At 43.1% G+C, this 16120-nt stretch overlaps 1 protein-coding gene across 4 annotated transcripts in view; it reads left to right on the top strand.

Annotated features, from left to right (window-relative positions):
* Positions 1 to 445: 445 nt before the first annotated feature.
* The window catches only part of RNF32 (ring finger protein 32), a 49480-nt gene continuing 33805 nt past the window's right edge, over positions 446 to 16120 (top strand). Inside the window, exons 1-7 of one of the 4 annotated variants that reach the window (XM_041753540.1) lie at positions 1095 to 1229; positions 2315 to 2401; positions 3081 to 3099; positions 3175 to 3345; positions 7080 to 7222; positions 15386 to 15418; positions 15961 to 16085. In XM_041753540.1, coding sequence (XP_041609474.1) covers positions 2387 to 2401; positions 3081 to 3099; positions 3175 to 3345; positions 7080 to 7222; positions 15386 to 15418; positions 15961 to 16085 — 506 coding nt within the window. In that variant the 5' untranslated portion in view covers positions 1095 to 1229; positions 2315 to 2386. Of the gene's footprint in view, positions 578 to 1094; positions 1239 to 2314; positions 2402 to 3080; positions 3346 to 7079; positions 7223 to 15385; positions 15419 to 15960; positions 16086 to 16120 lie in introns of those variants that run through there. The other 3 variants (XM_041753539.1, XM_041753537.1, XM_041753538.1) reach the window with 3 other exon arrangements.

The following is a 16120-nucleotide window of genomic DNA, read 5'->3' as shown; positions in this document are numbered from 1 at the left end:
AGCGGGTCGGGGGCCCCGGGTCACCCCCGAGTTCTGACCGCCCCGTTAGACACCGCACCCGCACGGCGGCGCCCCGACAGCTTCCCAAGCCACGGGGAGACGGCAAGAACGCACAGGTCATCGGCGTATCCAGAACCGACACCCACGTCACTGGACGCAGGGTAGAGACTCTTGGGCAAACGCGGCTGAGAACCCGCCAGGCCGCGGGAAGCCCGCCGAGCCCCGCGGCGCCCTCCGCGAGCCTGCGCACTGCGGCCTGCGCGGGGCGGGGCCGGAAGCCGAGCGGGCCGCGGACCGGCCGGCCGTGTGCGCAGGACAGAGCCGGCGAGCATGCGCAGTGCGGCTGGGTCGCCGCGGGCCCTCGCGCTCGGCGCGGTGCGCGGGGCGGGACCGTTGAGCATGCGCGCCGGGTTGCTGGGCAACGGCGAGCGGCGCGGCGCTGGAGGTCGTGGCGGGCGGGAGGCGCGGCGGGGAGCCTGCGGGGCAGCCCAGGTCCCGGTTCCCCGCACTCAGCGCCCTCGTGACCGCTGCGGGGAGGGCGACGCCGCCCGTCACCGAGGGGGAGCGGAGCCCGCAGGTAGGGGGGCCCAGCGACCGGGGGCCGGGCCGCAGTGCCCGCTCGCGCGGCGTGTCCCGCTGTCCCGGGTCCGCACGGCTCTGCGTTAGCAGGCGGCCGCCGGGCAGGGCCTGTCCGGTGGACGGAACCGAGGATGAGTGCTCCCGCCGACTCTGGCTCTTCCTGCCCTCCGGGTGTGGGCCTCCCCTGACCCGAGGGGCTCCGGGTCCTGAGATGCAGGGACCGCGGGATGGAGACGGGCAGACCTCCCTGCAGTTGTAACCCGGACACGGAGGGGGCTCCCAGCACAGGCACCTGTCCACACCTGCAGCTGCGGGGATCAGTGCGGTGTAGGCTCCGCGCCGACAAGGTTCTGGGAGGCATCCACCGCACTGCATGCCTTCTCCCGCTGCTGTGGTCCACACCGCCCCACGACCCGCTGCTGCGGTCCACACCACCCCAACCACCCGCTGCTGTGGTCCACATTGCCTGATGACCTGACCTGAGGAAGCACTGCACAGAAGCTCTGTCGTGTGTCCTGAGACCAGCACCAAAGGGGAGCCGGAGCGTGCAGGCCGCACCACCACCTGGTTCCCGGACGTCTTAGCAGCTGTCCAGCCCTGGAGACCTCACAGCTGTTTCCACGGTCCTCGCTGCTACGCTGCGAACTGAGGTGTAGCAGGTGTTGGTCCTTAGATGCATAGTTTGGATTCATTCCTTTCAAGCCTTAAAATTAGGCCCATTCCTACATTACCTTAATCACTTACTGTTTCTCCCCATTCTGTATATTTTGGGCCCTTCAGAAACTACACCCTTGCCTAAAAAACTAAAAAGACCAATTCAGATTCTCCCACCAGTTTCACAGGGAATTGGAGCAAAATATCCATTTACAGAGTACCTTCTGCATGAAAGGGTCCAATTCAGATACTTTATAAAGGGGGGGGGGGCTCACATAATCCTAAAGGTAACCTTGTAAGCTGTGTGTTACTTTACCTGTTTAAGGTGAGGTACCTGGAATAGCAGACAACTAGACCCAGATGGGAGGCCAGGTGTGCTCCCCATACTCCGCAGCTCTGCGATGGGGACAGGCTGAAGGCAGCCTTGCTCCCCTTGCATCCAGTATATTCATTGTTCCCTTTCGCTCCTAAATTATAACCACCTGCCCAGTCCCTGAGTGCCTTTGCTCCCCTTGTACTGTAGTGTAGTGTGCTCACAACACTGTGTGTGTTCAGTGTGTCTGTCCTGAAAATCTCAGTTTAAATGTTCTCTCTTTAGAAGGCATTTCACTTACTGGGGCACCTGGGTGGCTCAGTAGGTGAAGTGTCTGCCTTCAGCTTAGTCATGATCCCAGGGTCCTGGGATGGAACTTCTTGCTCGGTTGGGGGCGTCTCCTGCTTCCTCTCTCTCTCTGCATGTTCTCGCTCACTCAAATAAAATCTTGGGGAAAAAAAAGGGGTATTTCACTTACTATTCTTTGATCTTTTCAGTCTGAAATTTTGTTGTACTTATGTACAGTATTGTACTGGGCAGTGGACTGTTCTCATTCATATTCATATGCTCCCTCCAGCTGGAGATTGGAGGCCAGGGCTCAGTCATGACTGGCTGGAATCCCAGCAGAATCACAGTGCATAGCCTAATGCTGTGCTCGCATAGGTACTCGCATATCAACCAGACGCTCAAACCTATCTTCCCATAGACTTTGTAAGAGATGTTTACGTACACACCAACTTTGGCTTTCTGTTGATCATGTTTTTACAGTGGAAGAATTAAAGGAATGTGATATGATGATATAACTTGATATCGCCAAGCAGCAAGTTTTTCTGACTCAGCATGTCAAAAAATAAGGTACAGAATCCTGTTTTAAAGTACTGTTTTAGGGACACCTGGGTGGCTCAGTGATCAAGCATCTGCCTTCTGCTCAGAGCGTGATCCTGAGCTCCCCACAGGGAACCTGCTTCTCCCTCTGTGCGTGTCTCTGCCTCTCTCTGTGTGTCTCTCATGAATAAATAAAATCTTTAAAAAAAATTTTACTCATGAATATATTTTAATTCAGATGTTTGAATATATAAGAATATAGTTACAAACCTCGCTCCCATGAGGAACTATCTGCCATAGTACCAACCGCAAGCATGTCATAGGTGCCAGCAGTTTTATTCTGTGTAGGTTTCCATCAAAAAAGCATGTACTTAAATGCAAGATTCCGTTCATATTACAGAAGCAAGATTTGCCTAGAGTCTAATTATAGTGAAACAGAATGTAGTCAGGCATTCACAGCTTTTATAGGTCATAATGAATTCATATTATATTTAAGACCTTAGTAATTAAATGAAAAGATATTACTCTGTCACCAACATAAATGATGAGACTGGGCTTTCCTGCAGTTAGGTAACGTGGGCCAAGCATTCTTCACTATTAGATTTGGTCTAGTATGCCCCCCCCCCAAATTAAGTATTAAAGCCTGTTTTCTTCCAGATGATATTATGTAATGTTCTAAATATAAGGCTTTTTCCCCCCTACTTTTTAGGGTCATTCATCTAAACGAGGTAACTTAGCAGTCACTGCAGTTGCTTTACAAGATCACATTTTACATGATCTTCAACTTCGAAATCTTTCAACAGCAGATCATTCTAAGACAAAGGCACAAAAGAGAGAGAGCAGATCCAAATCTCTAAAAGGAAATACAAAAGCAATAATAGATACTGGACTTAAAACAACTCTACAAGACCCCAAAGTGGAAGATCCAGAAAAAGAGTATGTTCTTGATCCAAAACCACCACCATTAACTTTAGGTAAGTTAGTCTTGTCATTTATATTTTGGCTTATTAGAACTAAGGAGTCTAATTGAGATTAATACGAATTTTTCTGGAACATAAACTATTCTAATTTATAATCTTTCAGAAAGAATGTATGTACTACAGTTTTAAAATGCTGATGGAGACAATATAAGCAAGAAAAAAAAGTACTATATAGAATAAATAAAAGTAGTAGAATACAATCAATATTCACTAATCCACACTGGTACAAATCAGTCAATAATGGAAAAGAAAAAGCTCTTTCTTGCAGTAGAATGACAACTCATAAATATATAGACAGGGGCCAGAAATAGAAAAATCACCATGCGGGCGACAGCACAGTAAGAATAGGCATCACTGGATGCTGAGACCCTGGGGAACGGTGCTGAGACACAGAATGTGGACACAGCTTCACGGTGTGCCCACCCACCACAGAGGAACATGCTGCAGCCTCATCTTGGTGACATTGTGCTGGCAGCACCCTGACCAAGTGATGCAAGTGCCATCACCAAAGAGATACACGCCAACATGCCCCCGATCCCATGCAGCATCCCCTCTGTGTAAATCTTGCCAAAATGCACATCTGAATTTAAGAGGAAACACCAGACCCACCTAAACTGACAGATGTTCTACATGGTTCCTGACCAGTACTCTTCAAAAAGTGTCAAGTCAAGAAAAACAAATTAAGACTGAGAAACCGTCCTAGATATGAGAGGCGAAGGGGACATGACCACTGAGTGCAGTGTGTAATCTGGATCCAGAAAAAGAACTTGAGATGAGAACGAAATCGAGTAAGGAATACAGATTAATTGGCAGTGTTGAATCAACATTAATTTCCTCATTTGATCACTGAGGCTATGTAAAATATTAACATCTGGGGAAACTGGGTAAAAGGCACATGAAGATTTTTTATCCTGGGTTTCACAACCTTTTGCAAGTCTCAAATTATTTTAAACTGTAAATTTAGAAATAGGAAAGATTTTTAAATGATGCTGGGTATGGAAAATAGGTTTGTCTGGGGGTGATGTGCCCTCGAGCAAGTGTGATGGATGGAGGCGGCGCTGGAAGCCTGCGGGGAACCTGCTGGTACGGAAAGGCCAGCGGGCACTCATTACTTCCCAAGGACCCGCAGACAGTGCTGGTGGTGTTCTAGGAAATGGCAATAGCTCAAGAACAGGCAGAGGCATGGAGTGTTATTATACAGCCATGTAGTGAATATCTTGTGCGTATATATATATATATAATTTGTGGGAGATGATCAAGTCATTTTAGGAGGGAAGGTTTACATTAGACATCAGGAAGGGCTTCCCAATTTGGAAAATAAGTCAGGTTAAAAAGGAGAATAAATGAGCTATCTTCCAGGAGTTCTTTATGAAAAAAATTTTTTTGACTATTCTGTATATTGGTCACCAATAAGTGTTGAACCATATGCTCTTCATTATTTTCCATACTATTCAAATTGCACTCTGGTCTTTTCTTGCTGATTTTCTGGAGTTCCTTATGTACTCTACATATTAACCCCTTGTTGATGAGAAGATCTCACTCTGGCACCGTCTTTTAATTTTCTGTTATTTTCTATTGAGTGAAATCTTCATTCTGATTACTGTTAAATCCATCAGTTTCTCTTTATTGTTTATGCTTGGGTGATTTAAGAAATCCTTACCCATTCTGAGATCACAAAGATTTTCCCACATTTTCTTTATCTTTAGGTGTTTTACCTTTCACATTTCAACCTCGTCACAGTTTACTTTGCGTACAGTACTGGCAAAATCAATTGATATAAAAATTTACATTAGATTCTTCCCTCAAACCATTATCTAGCCTTTCTTTGTTGACCAGCAACACTACCTTTTGCTTTTGCGAAGTTTTGTAATATGTCTTAAAACTGGCAGGAAAAGACTCAAAATTCATTCCCCAAAAGTATAGTCTTTCCTTACATTAAAATACAGTGGGTGATCTTTTGATTTTATCTTTGTGGAGACATTCCTTCTAGAACCTTCCATCACTCTGCTTCATCTGGACCAGTTGCTCTGTGGGGCTGGTACAGAGCCATCAGCCTGGGATGTCTTCTCAGCATCACCCTGCAGGCTGATTCCCTTTGGTTCTCTTGCACCAGATCCTCTCTCCCTGATCGCATGGCTTCTCTTTCTCAGTTTATACCCTCATTGGGATGAAGCTGCTCCTCCAGCAGCTTCCTGGAAAGAGCACCTAAGAGACTAGTGTTCAAGCTTATAAACACAAGGATCCCTTTATTCTCTCACAGTCCATTGATAGCTAATAAAGAATTTCAATATGGGAGTCTTTCTCAGAATTTTAAAAGACTTGCCTTCTCATGTCTGTGTTGCTGGAGGTAAGTCTAATGTAATTCTGACTCCTGACCCTTTTTGTTTTTGTTATGTTTTTTAAATTTTTTTATTGGAGTTCAATTTGCCAACATATAGCATAACACCCAGTGCTCATCCCGCCAAGTGCCCCCCTCAGTGCCCATCACCCAGTCACCCCAACCCCCCACCCACGTCTCCTTCCATTATCCCTTGTTCATTTCCCAGAGTTATGTTCGTGACCCTTTTTGACACTTGTTCTTTCTCCTTTCTCTCTCTCTCTCTCTCTCTCTCTCTCTCTCTCTCTCTCTCTCTCTCCTCTCCCACACAGACTCTGAGATCTGCTTTTTGTGTCTACAGCTGTGAAGTATCATAGGGCAGGATTTGGTGTGAATCCTTCATTCTGGGCTTTCCTGGGGCCTCTCAAACTAGAATCTCGTGTCCTCTTCTGGAAAAATAATTTAGACTATTTGAAGATCTTTACTCTCAATTTTGTTTTCTCTATGGGATGTCTGTCTTTCAGATGTCAGACCTCCTAGACTGGTCCTTTAATCTTCTTATCTTCTGTCTCCTGCTTTATCTCCTCTACTTCCTTTGAGATTACCTCAACCTTCCTCTTCCAGTCTTTGGGTTGACTTTCACATTTCTACAAAAGATTTTTTATTTTTAAGAGTTCTTTTTTGTACTCTGATTATTCCTGGTACAGCTTCCTGTTCTTGTTTTGTAGATGTAACACTTCACTTTCTATCTGAAGAGAGCCCACAGGGTGGTGCTTTACCCATTCCTTCATTTGTTGGGTGGGGGGGGACATGACACCAGGGCTCCCCCGCCAGCACTGCTCTCCAGCTGCAGCAGCTCCCACTGGAATGTGCGCTCCTTTCTTGATCCAGAGGGGACACGTGGTGGGCTCTCAAATATTACTGAGGTGAGGAATCGATCCTGACAATAATTATGTCGTAAGAATTTTTAGCAAGGGAAGAACTTGATTGATACTCATTCTGTGAAGGTCACTGGTGGTGCAAAAAAAAAAAAAAAAAGGCTGGAAGAAGACAACACTGAAGGCTGAAAGATAAATTGGGTGACAAGTGAGATGCTTTGGCCAATACGTGTGAAAACCTAGTATTCTTCAAATTCTCTTCCTGAAGATTGGATAGCAGTCCTACCTACTGTAGAGAATACTATGAACATGAAATAGGGGTAGGGAATTCTTCCTAAATAAGAGCATAAAACACGAATGGAAGGTATCATTACCATTGATTTCTATGCACCATGGACGAAGTTTTCCATAGATGGCAGAAGTGTGCAGTATGTTTTGCTTTCAAATTTTTTTACAGAATAATGTTTAAACAATAGATGAGTGCTACATTCTGAATATATTGCAACTTCTATTTTATATTGTTTTAACTTTAGCACAGAAGCTGGGCCTGTTTGAACCTCCACCACCGCTACTATCCTCAGATGAATGGGAAAAAGTGAAACAGAGATCCATCCTGCAGGGGGACTCTATGCAGCCATGCCCCATATGCAAAGAGGAATTTGAACTCCGCCCCCAGGTTTGCAGCCTGAAGATCAGATAAGCAAACCCCCATACTAGGCTGAGCTGGAGCCTAAGATCCTAGGCTTCATGTTTCTAGTTTCTTCCGCCTACATGACCTCAAACACTTTTACATTTTCTTTTCCATTAATTAAAGAGAGAGAGAGAGAGTGTGTGTGTGTGTGTGTGTGTGAGAGAGAGAGAGAGAGAGAGAGATAGAGAGAGAGAGAGAGAGAGAGAGAGAGAAGGCTAAACACCCTCATTAAACAGTTTTATTTACTGAATGATAGACTCAAGTACAAAACTCATACAAAAGGAATGCTCCCATTCTACTGGCTGGAAAGAGCTGAGGAATGACTGGACACTCTGCTAGGAGGAGCCCAATGCAGGAAGAATGAGAGCAAATTGGAATTTTAAGCTGATTTATGAATTGAAATCATAAAAGAAAAAAGACTAGGCTTGAATATCTCCAAAGAATTTGTGTAAGAATCTTTAAGTAAAATGTTTTATTAATAATCTTTATTCATGAAATTTGACCACAGTAAGGTTGATGATGTTATAGATAATATGCAATCAATCTGCATCATAGGTTTTCTGTACATACTATGTCTGCCTAATCTATTGGAATCTCCTGGCAGTCAGGGATGCTTCCACTGCTAGAACTTTGCATTGTGTTTTAAGCTAGCGGCCACACTACAACGGTTCCCCATGTGTGCAACATTGTGCTTCCTTCAGAGCAGGCACTTGAAGGTTTGCTGGAAAAATCCAGCAAAAAGAGTCAAAGCAGGCCTAAATTCGTAGCCTGGGAACCTCAAGCTTTACTCACTACCTTGGCACTTAACTCTCAAAGTTAATTTGTTTTAATGAGTTTCATCATTAACAAGTTAGTTCATAGTCATAGAACGTTTGTTCTTCACTAATTTGAATTCACAAGTTATTTTAAGCATACTTACTGTATTCCAGATCTCTATCAAGACCTAATCTTAAAGCTGGGTATTTTGGGAAAATTTTAGCCTTTGAACCACAGAATTATCATGTAGGATAATGTAGTATTTTAGTGTAGCAAGAGTTAATAGAACCACAAGGAGTCTTTCTGACCCCAGCAACCTCTTTTTTATTATGCTATAAATATTTAGTGTGACTGTTGTATGAAGAATGAAAACTTACATTGACTATCCTAAGCAGGGCAGCAGGGAGATCTGAATGCATCCCATCACCATTTCTTCCGTTCTGTTTTTTATAAATTTCTCACTAAATTCTTATCTTTGTTTGGTTATAGATCCAAACACTTATTTTTATTTTGCATTTTTGGTCAATTGTTCTCATATTTAGCTTTTTTCCTTCACTATAAACAAATTTGGCATTTCCTCAGCGTTTAATGATTTCAGAGGACTTCAGTAATTCTTGTGCATCACTGAGGGAGGCATTGTACCCATATATAACAGATGAGGAAATAAGTGGTCCACAGCAGGGCCACGCAGGACGTGTGCTCAAGGTCGGCCGGAGTCTAATCCCAACGTCTAGGGCATTTTTAGTGTATTTACCACCACCTAATCATTTATTTTTATCTCAGAGAATGTTTGCTGATAACAAACTTTTATGGACAGTTAAAAGTATAATATTTTAAATATCTAGAAGTGCAGTGTTATTCAGTACAGATCATCAAATATCTGTTGACAAAACACTTAAAGATTATTCTATCAAGCATGAGAGAGGAGTTAAGATGGCGGGAGAGTAGGGGGACTTGTTCCTCGGGCACAGATAATTCCCAAAGCTTCCTAAACACCCAAGAAACCAATCTGAGGACTGAGAGGACACAGGTAGGAGGTGCAGAGAGTAGATCTGAGGGCAACGCAACCGTGGGTACTGCGGGAGGAAGGAGCCCTGCTGACGGAGACTACAGGGTGGCGCACACCCCGAAGTGCAAGATCCGAAGGTGTAGCAGTCCGCCACCCCCAGGGTCATGCCTGGCTTCCGCGCTCCGCGGGCAGGAGCCGATGGACGCAGGAGTGGCCAGGGTGCGCGGAGGCCCCCCGGGCTGCAAGGAGAACGGGTGGCATCCACGTGCGTCAGCTTCCGGGCGTAGGAGCCGGGACCTTGCCATAACCTGGACCGCGTGCAGCGTGCCGTGCTTCCTGGCACTGGCCAGCCACACAGCAAGAGCACAGCGAGATGCTCCCCGCGAGGTACAGCGAGGGTCCACACCAGAGGCACCCCTGAAATTCGTGGAGTTCTTACCCAGGGACACCCGGGATAAAACAGCTCAGACACAGGCAGGGTGAAGGCGGGGATCTGATGGAAGCTGGGAACACAAGAGGGGTGACTGCTCACTGAAGAGTGGGGCGCATGACCTTGCAGCTCCAGGGCCAGAGAGCAGGGCGCCCGATGTTCATCCCGCCCCTCAGTGCGGAGTCTTCAGGGAGCAAGATCGCGCCACCTAGTGGAGGCCAGCGCTGCGTACACCAAGCCCCGCCCCCTGGCCCGTCTGGCCCCCTTCGGGTCCAGGTCCCTCGTGTCTGTGTCTGCCCAGCTTGTCCACCTGTAAGGAGCCCAACAGGCCCCTCCCGCTGAAGGCCAGCACGAGTCTACACTCATAGGATGCTGCAAAGCTTAATTAAGCTCTAAAGGAAATAAGATCTAGCTTCCTTTTTATTTTTCTTATTTTTTAATTCCTTCTTTTAAATTTTTATTTACATATATGCATTTTATATATAGTTTTTGTTTTGTTTTGTTTTTAGATCTAGCTTCATTTAACAAGGAGGCCAAAACACACCCAGGATCTAGTTGTGTTTTTTTTTTTTTCTTTTTTTACTGCACAAAATGTTAAGACAGAGGAGTCCACTGCAAAAGAAAGAACTAGAAGTAGAACTAATGGCCAGTGATTTTTTTTCTTCAAATTTTTATTTAAATTCTAGTTAGTGAACATACAGTGAAATATTGATTTCAGGAGTAGAATTCATTGATTCATCACTTACATACAACACCCAGTGCTTAACATGACAAATGCCCTCCTTAATGCCTATCACCAATTTAGCCCATCCGCCACTCATATCCCTCCATCAACCCTCAGTTCTCTAGGTTTCTTTTTTTAAAAAATATTTTATTGATTCATGAAAGACATAGAGAGGCAGAGAGAGAAGCAGGCTCCCTGCAGGGAGGGACTCAATCCTGGGACCCCAGAATCACGCCCTAAGCTAAAGGGAGACACTCAACCACTGAACCACCCTGTGGTCCCTTTAAGAGTTTCTTATGGTTTCTTTCTCTTTCTCTTTTTTTCTCCTTCCTCCCATATGTTCATCTGTATTGTTTCTTAAATTCCACCTATCACTGAAAGCATATGATATTTGTCTTTCTCTGACTGACTTCTTTCACTTAACATAATACACTCTAACTCCATCCACACCATGCAAATGGCAAGACTTCATTTTTTTGATGGCTGAATAATATTCCTTTGTATATATATACCACATCTTTATCCATTCATCAGTTGATGGACATTTGGTCTCTTTAATTGTTTGGCTATTGTTGATAATACAGCCAGGGATTTAATCAGTACAGATATAAGCAAGATGTCTGAACTAGAATTTAAAACATTTATAAGGAACTAAATGGGCTTGAGAAAAACATACAAGACCCTAGAGAATCCCTTACTGCAGAGATTAAAAAAAAAAAAAACACAACTAAAATCTAGTCAGGCTGAAATTTAAAATGCTATAACTGAGATGCAAACCCAAATGGATGCCATAAAAAGAGGATGGATGAAGCAGAGAAACAAATCAGTGATATAGAAGATAAAATTATAGAAAATAATGAAGCTGAAAAAAAAGAAAGGTAATGAATCACCAAGGTAGACTTAAGGAACTCAGTGGCTTATTAAAACATAATAACATTTGTATCATAGGAATCCCAAAAGATGGAGAGAGAAATGAGTAGACAGTTTCTTTGAGCAAATTACAGCTGAAAGCTTCCCTAATCTGGGGAAGGACAAAGACATCAAAATCCAAGAAGCACAGAGAACTTCCATTAAGTTCAACAAAAGCCGGCCATTGCCAACACATATCAAAATCAAATTCACAAAATACACAGACAAGGAAAGAATCCTGAAAGCAACAAGGGGGAAAAGTCCTTAACCTGTAAGGGAGGACAGATCAGGTTTGCAGCAGATCTGTCCACAGAAACTTGACAGGCCAGAAAGAAGTGGAAAGAAATACTCAGCATGCTGAATGGGAAAAATATGCAGCCAAGAATACTTTATCCAGCAAGGCTCTCATTCAGAACAAGAGAGACAAAGAGTTTCTCAAACAAAAACTAAAGGGGAACTCTCCTACACTGTTGGTGGGAATGCGGACTGCAGTCCAAATGGTGCAGCAATTCTGGGAAATAGTATGGAGGTTCCTCAAAAAAGTTAAAAATAGAACTACCCTATGACCCAGCAATTGCACTATTAGGTATTTACCCAAAAATACAGATATGAAGGGGTACACCCCAATGTTTATAGCAGCATTATCAACAAAAGCCAGACTATGGAGAGAGACCAAATGTCCATCAACTAATGAATGGATAAAGTAAATGTTGTGGGGGCACCTGGGTGGCTCAATGCTTGTGTCTGCCTTCGGCTCAGGGCATGATCCCAGGGTCCTGGGATCAAATCCTGCATCAGGCTCCCTGCAGGGAGCCTGTTTCTCCCTCTGCCTATGTCTCTGCCTCTCTCTGTGTGTATCTTATGAATAAATAAAATCTTTTTTAAAAAATGTTGTGTACACACACACATAATAGAATATTACTCAGTTATCAAAAAAGAATGAGATCTTGCCATTCAGGAAAATGCGGATGGAGCTAGAGTATATTATGCTAAGTGACATAAATCAGAGGAAGACAAATAGCTCATGATCTCATTCATATGTAGAATTTAAGAAAGAAAACAGATGAACATATGGGAAGGGTTAAGTAAGGGAGAGAGGGAAATAAACCATAAAAGACTCTTAACAAAGAACAAATTGAGGGTTGATGGAGGGAGGTGGGGGGTGGGGATGAGATAGATGGGCGATGGGCATTAAGGAGGCACTTGTGATGAGCACTGGGTGTTGTATGTAAGTGATGAATCACTGAATTCTACTCCAGAAACCAATATTGCACTGTATGTTAACTAAATAAAATTTAAGTTAAAAAAGAAAATCTCAAATACACAATCTAACTCTACACCTAAAGGAGCTAGAAAAGAAATAGCAAATAAAGCCTATAATCAGCAGAAGAAGGAAAATTAAATAAAGATTAGAGCAGAAATAAATGATTTAGAAACAAAAATAGTAGATCAACAAAACTAAGAGTTGGTTTTCAAAAGAATTAATGAAATTGGTAAATCCCCCTGCCAAACTTATAAAAAAGAGAAAGGTCCCAAATAAACAAAATAATAAAGAGGAGAGATCACAACCAACAACAGAGAAATTATAAATAATCATAACAGAATATTATGAAAAATTATATGCCAACAAACTGGGTGATCTGAAAGAAATTAACAAAGCCCTAGAAACCTACAAACTACCAAAACTGAAATAGGAAGAAATAGAAAATTTGAACAGATCCATAACCAGCAAAGAAATTGAAGCAATAATAAAAAATCTCTCAACAAACCAAAGTCCAGGGCCAGATGGCTTCCCAGGGATTCTCTATTAGATATTTAAAGAATTAATACCTATTCTTTTCAAACTGTTCCAAAAAAATAGAAATGGGAGAAAAACTTCCAAACTCATTCTATGACACCAGCATTACCTTGATTCCACAATCAAAGACTATTCTCCTAAAAAGAATTACAGGCCAATATCTCTGATGAACATGGATGCAAAAATCCTCAACAAGATACTAGCAAATCAGATCCAACGGTACATTAAGATTCTTCACTACAATCAACTGGAATTTATTCCGGGGCTGCAGAGCTGGTTCTATATACACAAATAATTCAGTGCGAGCACATTAATATAAGAAAGGATAAGAAAGAACCATATGATCTTGTCAATAGATGCAGAAAAAGCATTTGACAAACTACACCATCAATTCTTGATAAAAACCCTCAACAAAGTTGGGACAGAAAGAACATACCCCAACATCACAAAGGCTGTATACAAAAAAACCCACAACTAATATCATGCTCAGTGGGAAAAAAACTGAGAGCTTTCCCCTACGGTCAGGAACAAGACAGGATGTCCACTCTCACCACTGCTATTTAACATAGTACTAGAGTCCTAGCCTCAGCAATCAGGCCACAAGAACAAGAACTAAAAGGCATCCAAATCAGCAAGGAAGATGCCGTACTTTCATAATTTGCAGATGACACGACACTCTATGTAGAAGACCCTAAAGACTCCACCAAAAAAATTGCTAGAATTAATAAAACATGAATCAGCAAAGTCACGGGATATGAAATCAACGTACAGAAATCTGTTGCATTCCTATACACCAATAACAGGCAGCAGAAACAGAAATCAAGAAATTGATCCCGTTTACAATTACACCAAAAACCATGAGATACCTAGGAATAAACCTAACCAAAAAAAGTAAAAGATCTGTACTCTGAAAACTACAGAACACTTATGAAGGGAACTGAAGGGGATCCCTGGGTGGCGCAGCGGTTTGGCGCCTGCCTTTGGCCCAGGGTGCGATCCTGGAGACCCGGGATCGAATCCCACATCGGGCTTCCGGTGCATGGAGCCTGCTTCTCCCTCTGCCTATGTCTCTGCCTCTCTCTCTCTGTGTGTGTGACTATTATAAATCAATAAAAAAAAATTAAAAAAAAATGAAGGGAACTGAAGAGGGCACAAAGAAATGGGAAAGTATTGCATACTCATGGACTGGAAGAACCAACACTGTGAATGTCCGCACTACCCAAAGCAACCTGCACATTTACTGTGATCCCTACCAAATAGCACCAGCACCGTTCACAGAGCAGAAACAGTGGGAAACAAACCATGAAGAGACTCTTAATGACAGAGAACCCAGTGAGGGCTGCTGAAGCGAGGTGAGAGGGATGGGGATGAAGGAGACACCTGTCATGCTGAGCACCGGGTGACATATGGAAGTGATGACTTGCTGTGCTGTACACCTGAAACTAACAATACACTGTATATTCATAACTAGAATTTAAATAAAAATTTCTAAAAAAAAAAAAAAAAAAAGAATGGGGACCTGAGCATACAAAAAGCTGCTATGAGATTAAATGGTGAAATTAAAAAGGACCATAGACTGAAGTTTTCCAGTTTAGGCTTGTGGGCAGTAAGTTTCAAGTCAAGGTTTTACAACTTTATAAGTTCTATTTATTGCGATATTTCTTCCATTCTTCCTATTTAAAAAGAAAAGAGTAGAGTGAAGGCAGGGAGGGGGCCAGTCACTTTAAAAATGGGAGAGCATGACCAAGACCAGGTGGCCCTCGTGTCCGAGACTTGGGTGATCCCCAGAGTCTCTCCCGCCCTCTCTTCTCTTGGTCCCACACACTTCAGAGAAGATAAGCCAGTGGCTGAGAGCTTGGAGCCCTCGTCGACCTCCCTCCGTGCGTGCACAGCTCATTCCTGCTGGTGTCTTGCTGTCATCCCCTGGTTCTCCTTCCAGAAGAAGCACCTCCCTTCCTCCTTAGAATATCCCCACTATGTGGTGGGGAATCGGGGTCCCAGAGAGGTGACATTTTCTTGTGAGTGTACTTCCCCTACATTTAAGAAGAAAAGGTGATTCCTTATTTCTGAGACATTTTAAATTTAAGTGTGTCACAGTTAACACACTGGATGCTAAACAAGTCAGGAGTGCCCCTCAGCTGAACAAAGCCCTGCCTCGTCCCCACACACCCCCACTCCAGCCTGTATCCTTCCTTGGATCCACCCAGGAGATGCAGCCACATCAGAAGTTGTAAGTGTACACTAACATTAATGGCTTCCTAGCAAACATGGTGTGTTTGATGTTCAGATTGTTGTTAACTTAGCTTTTCTTGTTGAATTATATACCTGTGCTGCGCTCAACTTAAATACTAAATATTAGAAATATCAAGGTTATTAATCTGCATTTTTTCATTTTTCAAAGAAACAAGACAAGCCTACCTTTTAAGCACTCAGAATTTTTCTATTTAATTAAATGCATTTATGCTGCTGCTTTTTCAAAACTCATTTAAACTTCAAACATTTTTTTGTCTTCTCATGCACAGGTGCTGCTTTCATGTTCCCATGTGTTTCACAGAGTGAGTGAATCCTGCCTCCCTCCCTCATAAAGTGTTGCAGTGTGTCACCCTCGTAGCTCTTACTCATTTAAAGTCTCCTAAAAAGAACCACTTATTTTATCCATAATCATCACTTAGAGTTAGAAATATGACTTTAGGCTATAGTACAATTCATCCTGTTATGAAAATTATGAATTTTATGTGACAAAAGAACCACAAATGTTTATATAACACAGTGCTGTGAGTAATGTGCATCAAAGTGAGTGACAGCTTGCTTCCTATGACTGACTGCATGGTAGCCTTCTACGCTGGGATCATCTACCTCGACATGAGTGGTTTTCAGAAGTTTTTGATGTATCTGCATGTATATTCTTGTAAATTTTCATTTTTGGAACAAGTTTCATGAGGAAGGTGTTAACATCTGATGAAACTTCTTCCCTTTAAAATCTAAATTGGACTGTCTCATAATTATGAGAGAAAAGAACACTATAATTACATTAGAAGTGAAAGTGTTATTTATAAGTAATTACTTATTCAATTCTAAGTGAAATGTTTTTCTTCAGGCATGCCTCCAGGCTTTTGAAAAGTTCACAAATAAAAAAACCTGCCCTCTCTGTAGAAGGAACCAGTATCAAACCAGAGTGATTCATGACGGAGCCCGGCTATTCAAAATAAAGTGTGCAACAAGGTAGGACAAGGGTCCCCCTCCTCGCCTGCCAGCCG

Source organism: Vulpes lagopus, chromosome 4 (assembly GCF_018345385.1).
Source record: "Vulpes lagopus strain Blue_001 chromosome 4, ASM1834538v1, whole genome shotgun sequence".
NCBI classification, from domain to species: domain Eukaryota; kingdom Metazoa; phylum Chordata; class Mammalia; order Carnivora; family Canidae; genus Vulpes; species Vulpes lagopus.
The sequence above is the reverse complement of the archived record's forward strand: the minus strand, read 5'-3'. Positions and strand labels throughout refer to the sequence as shown.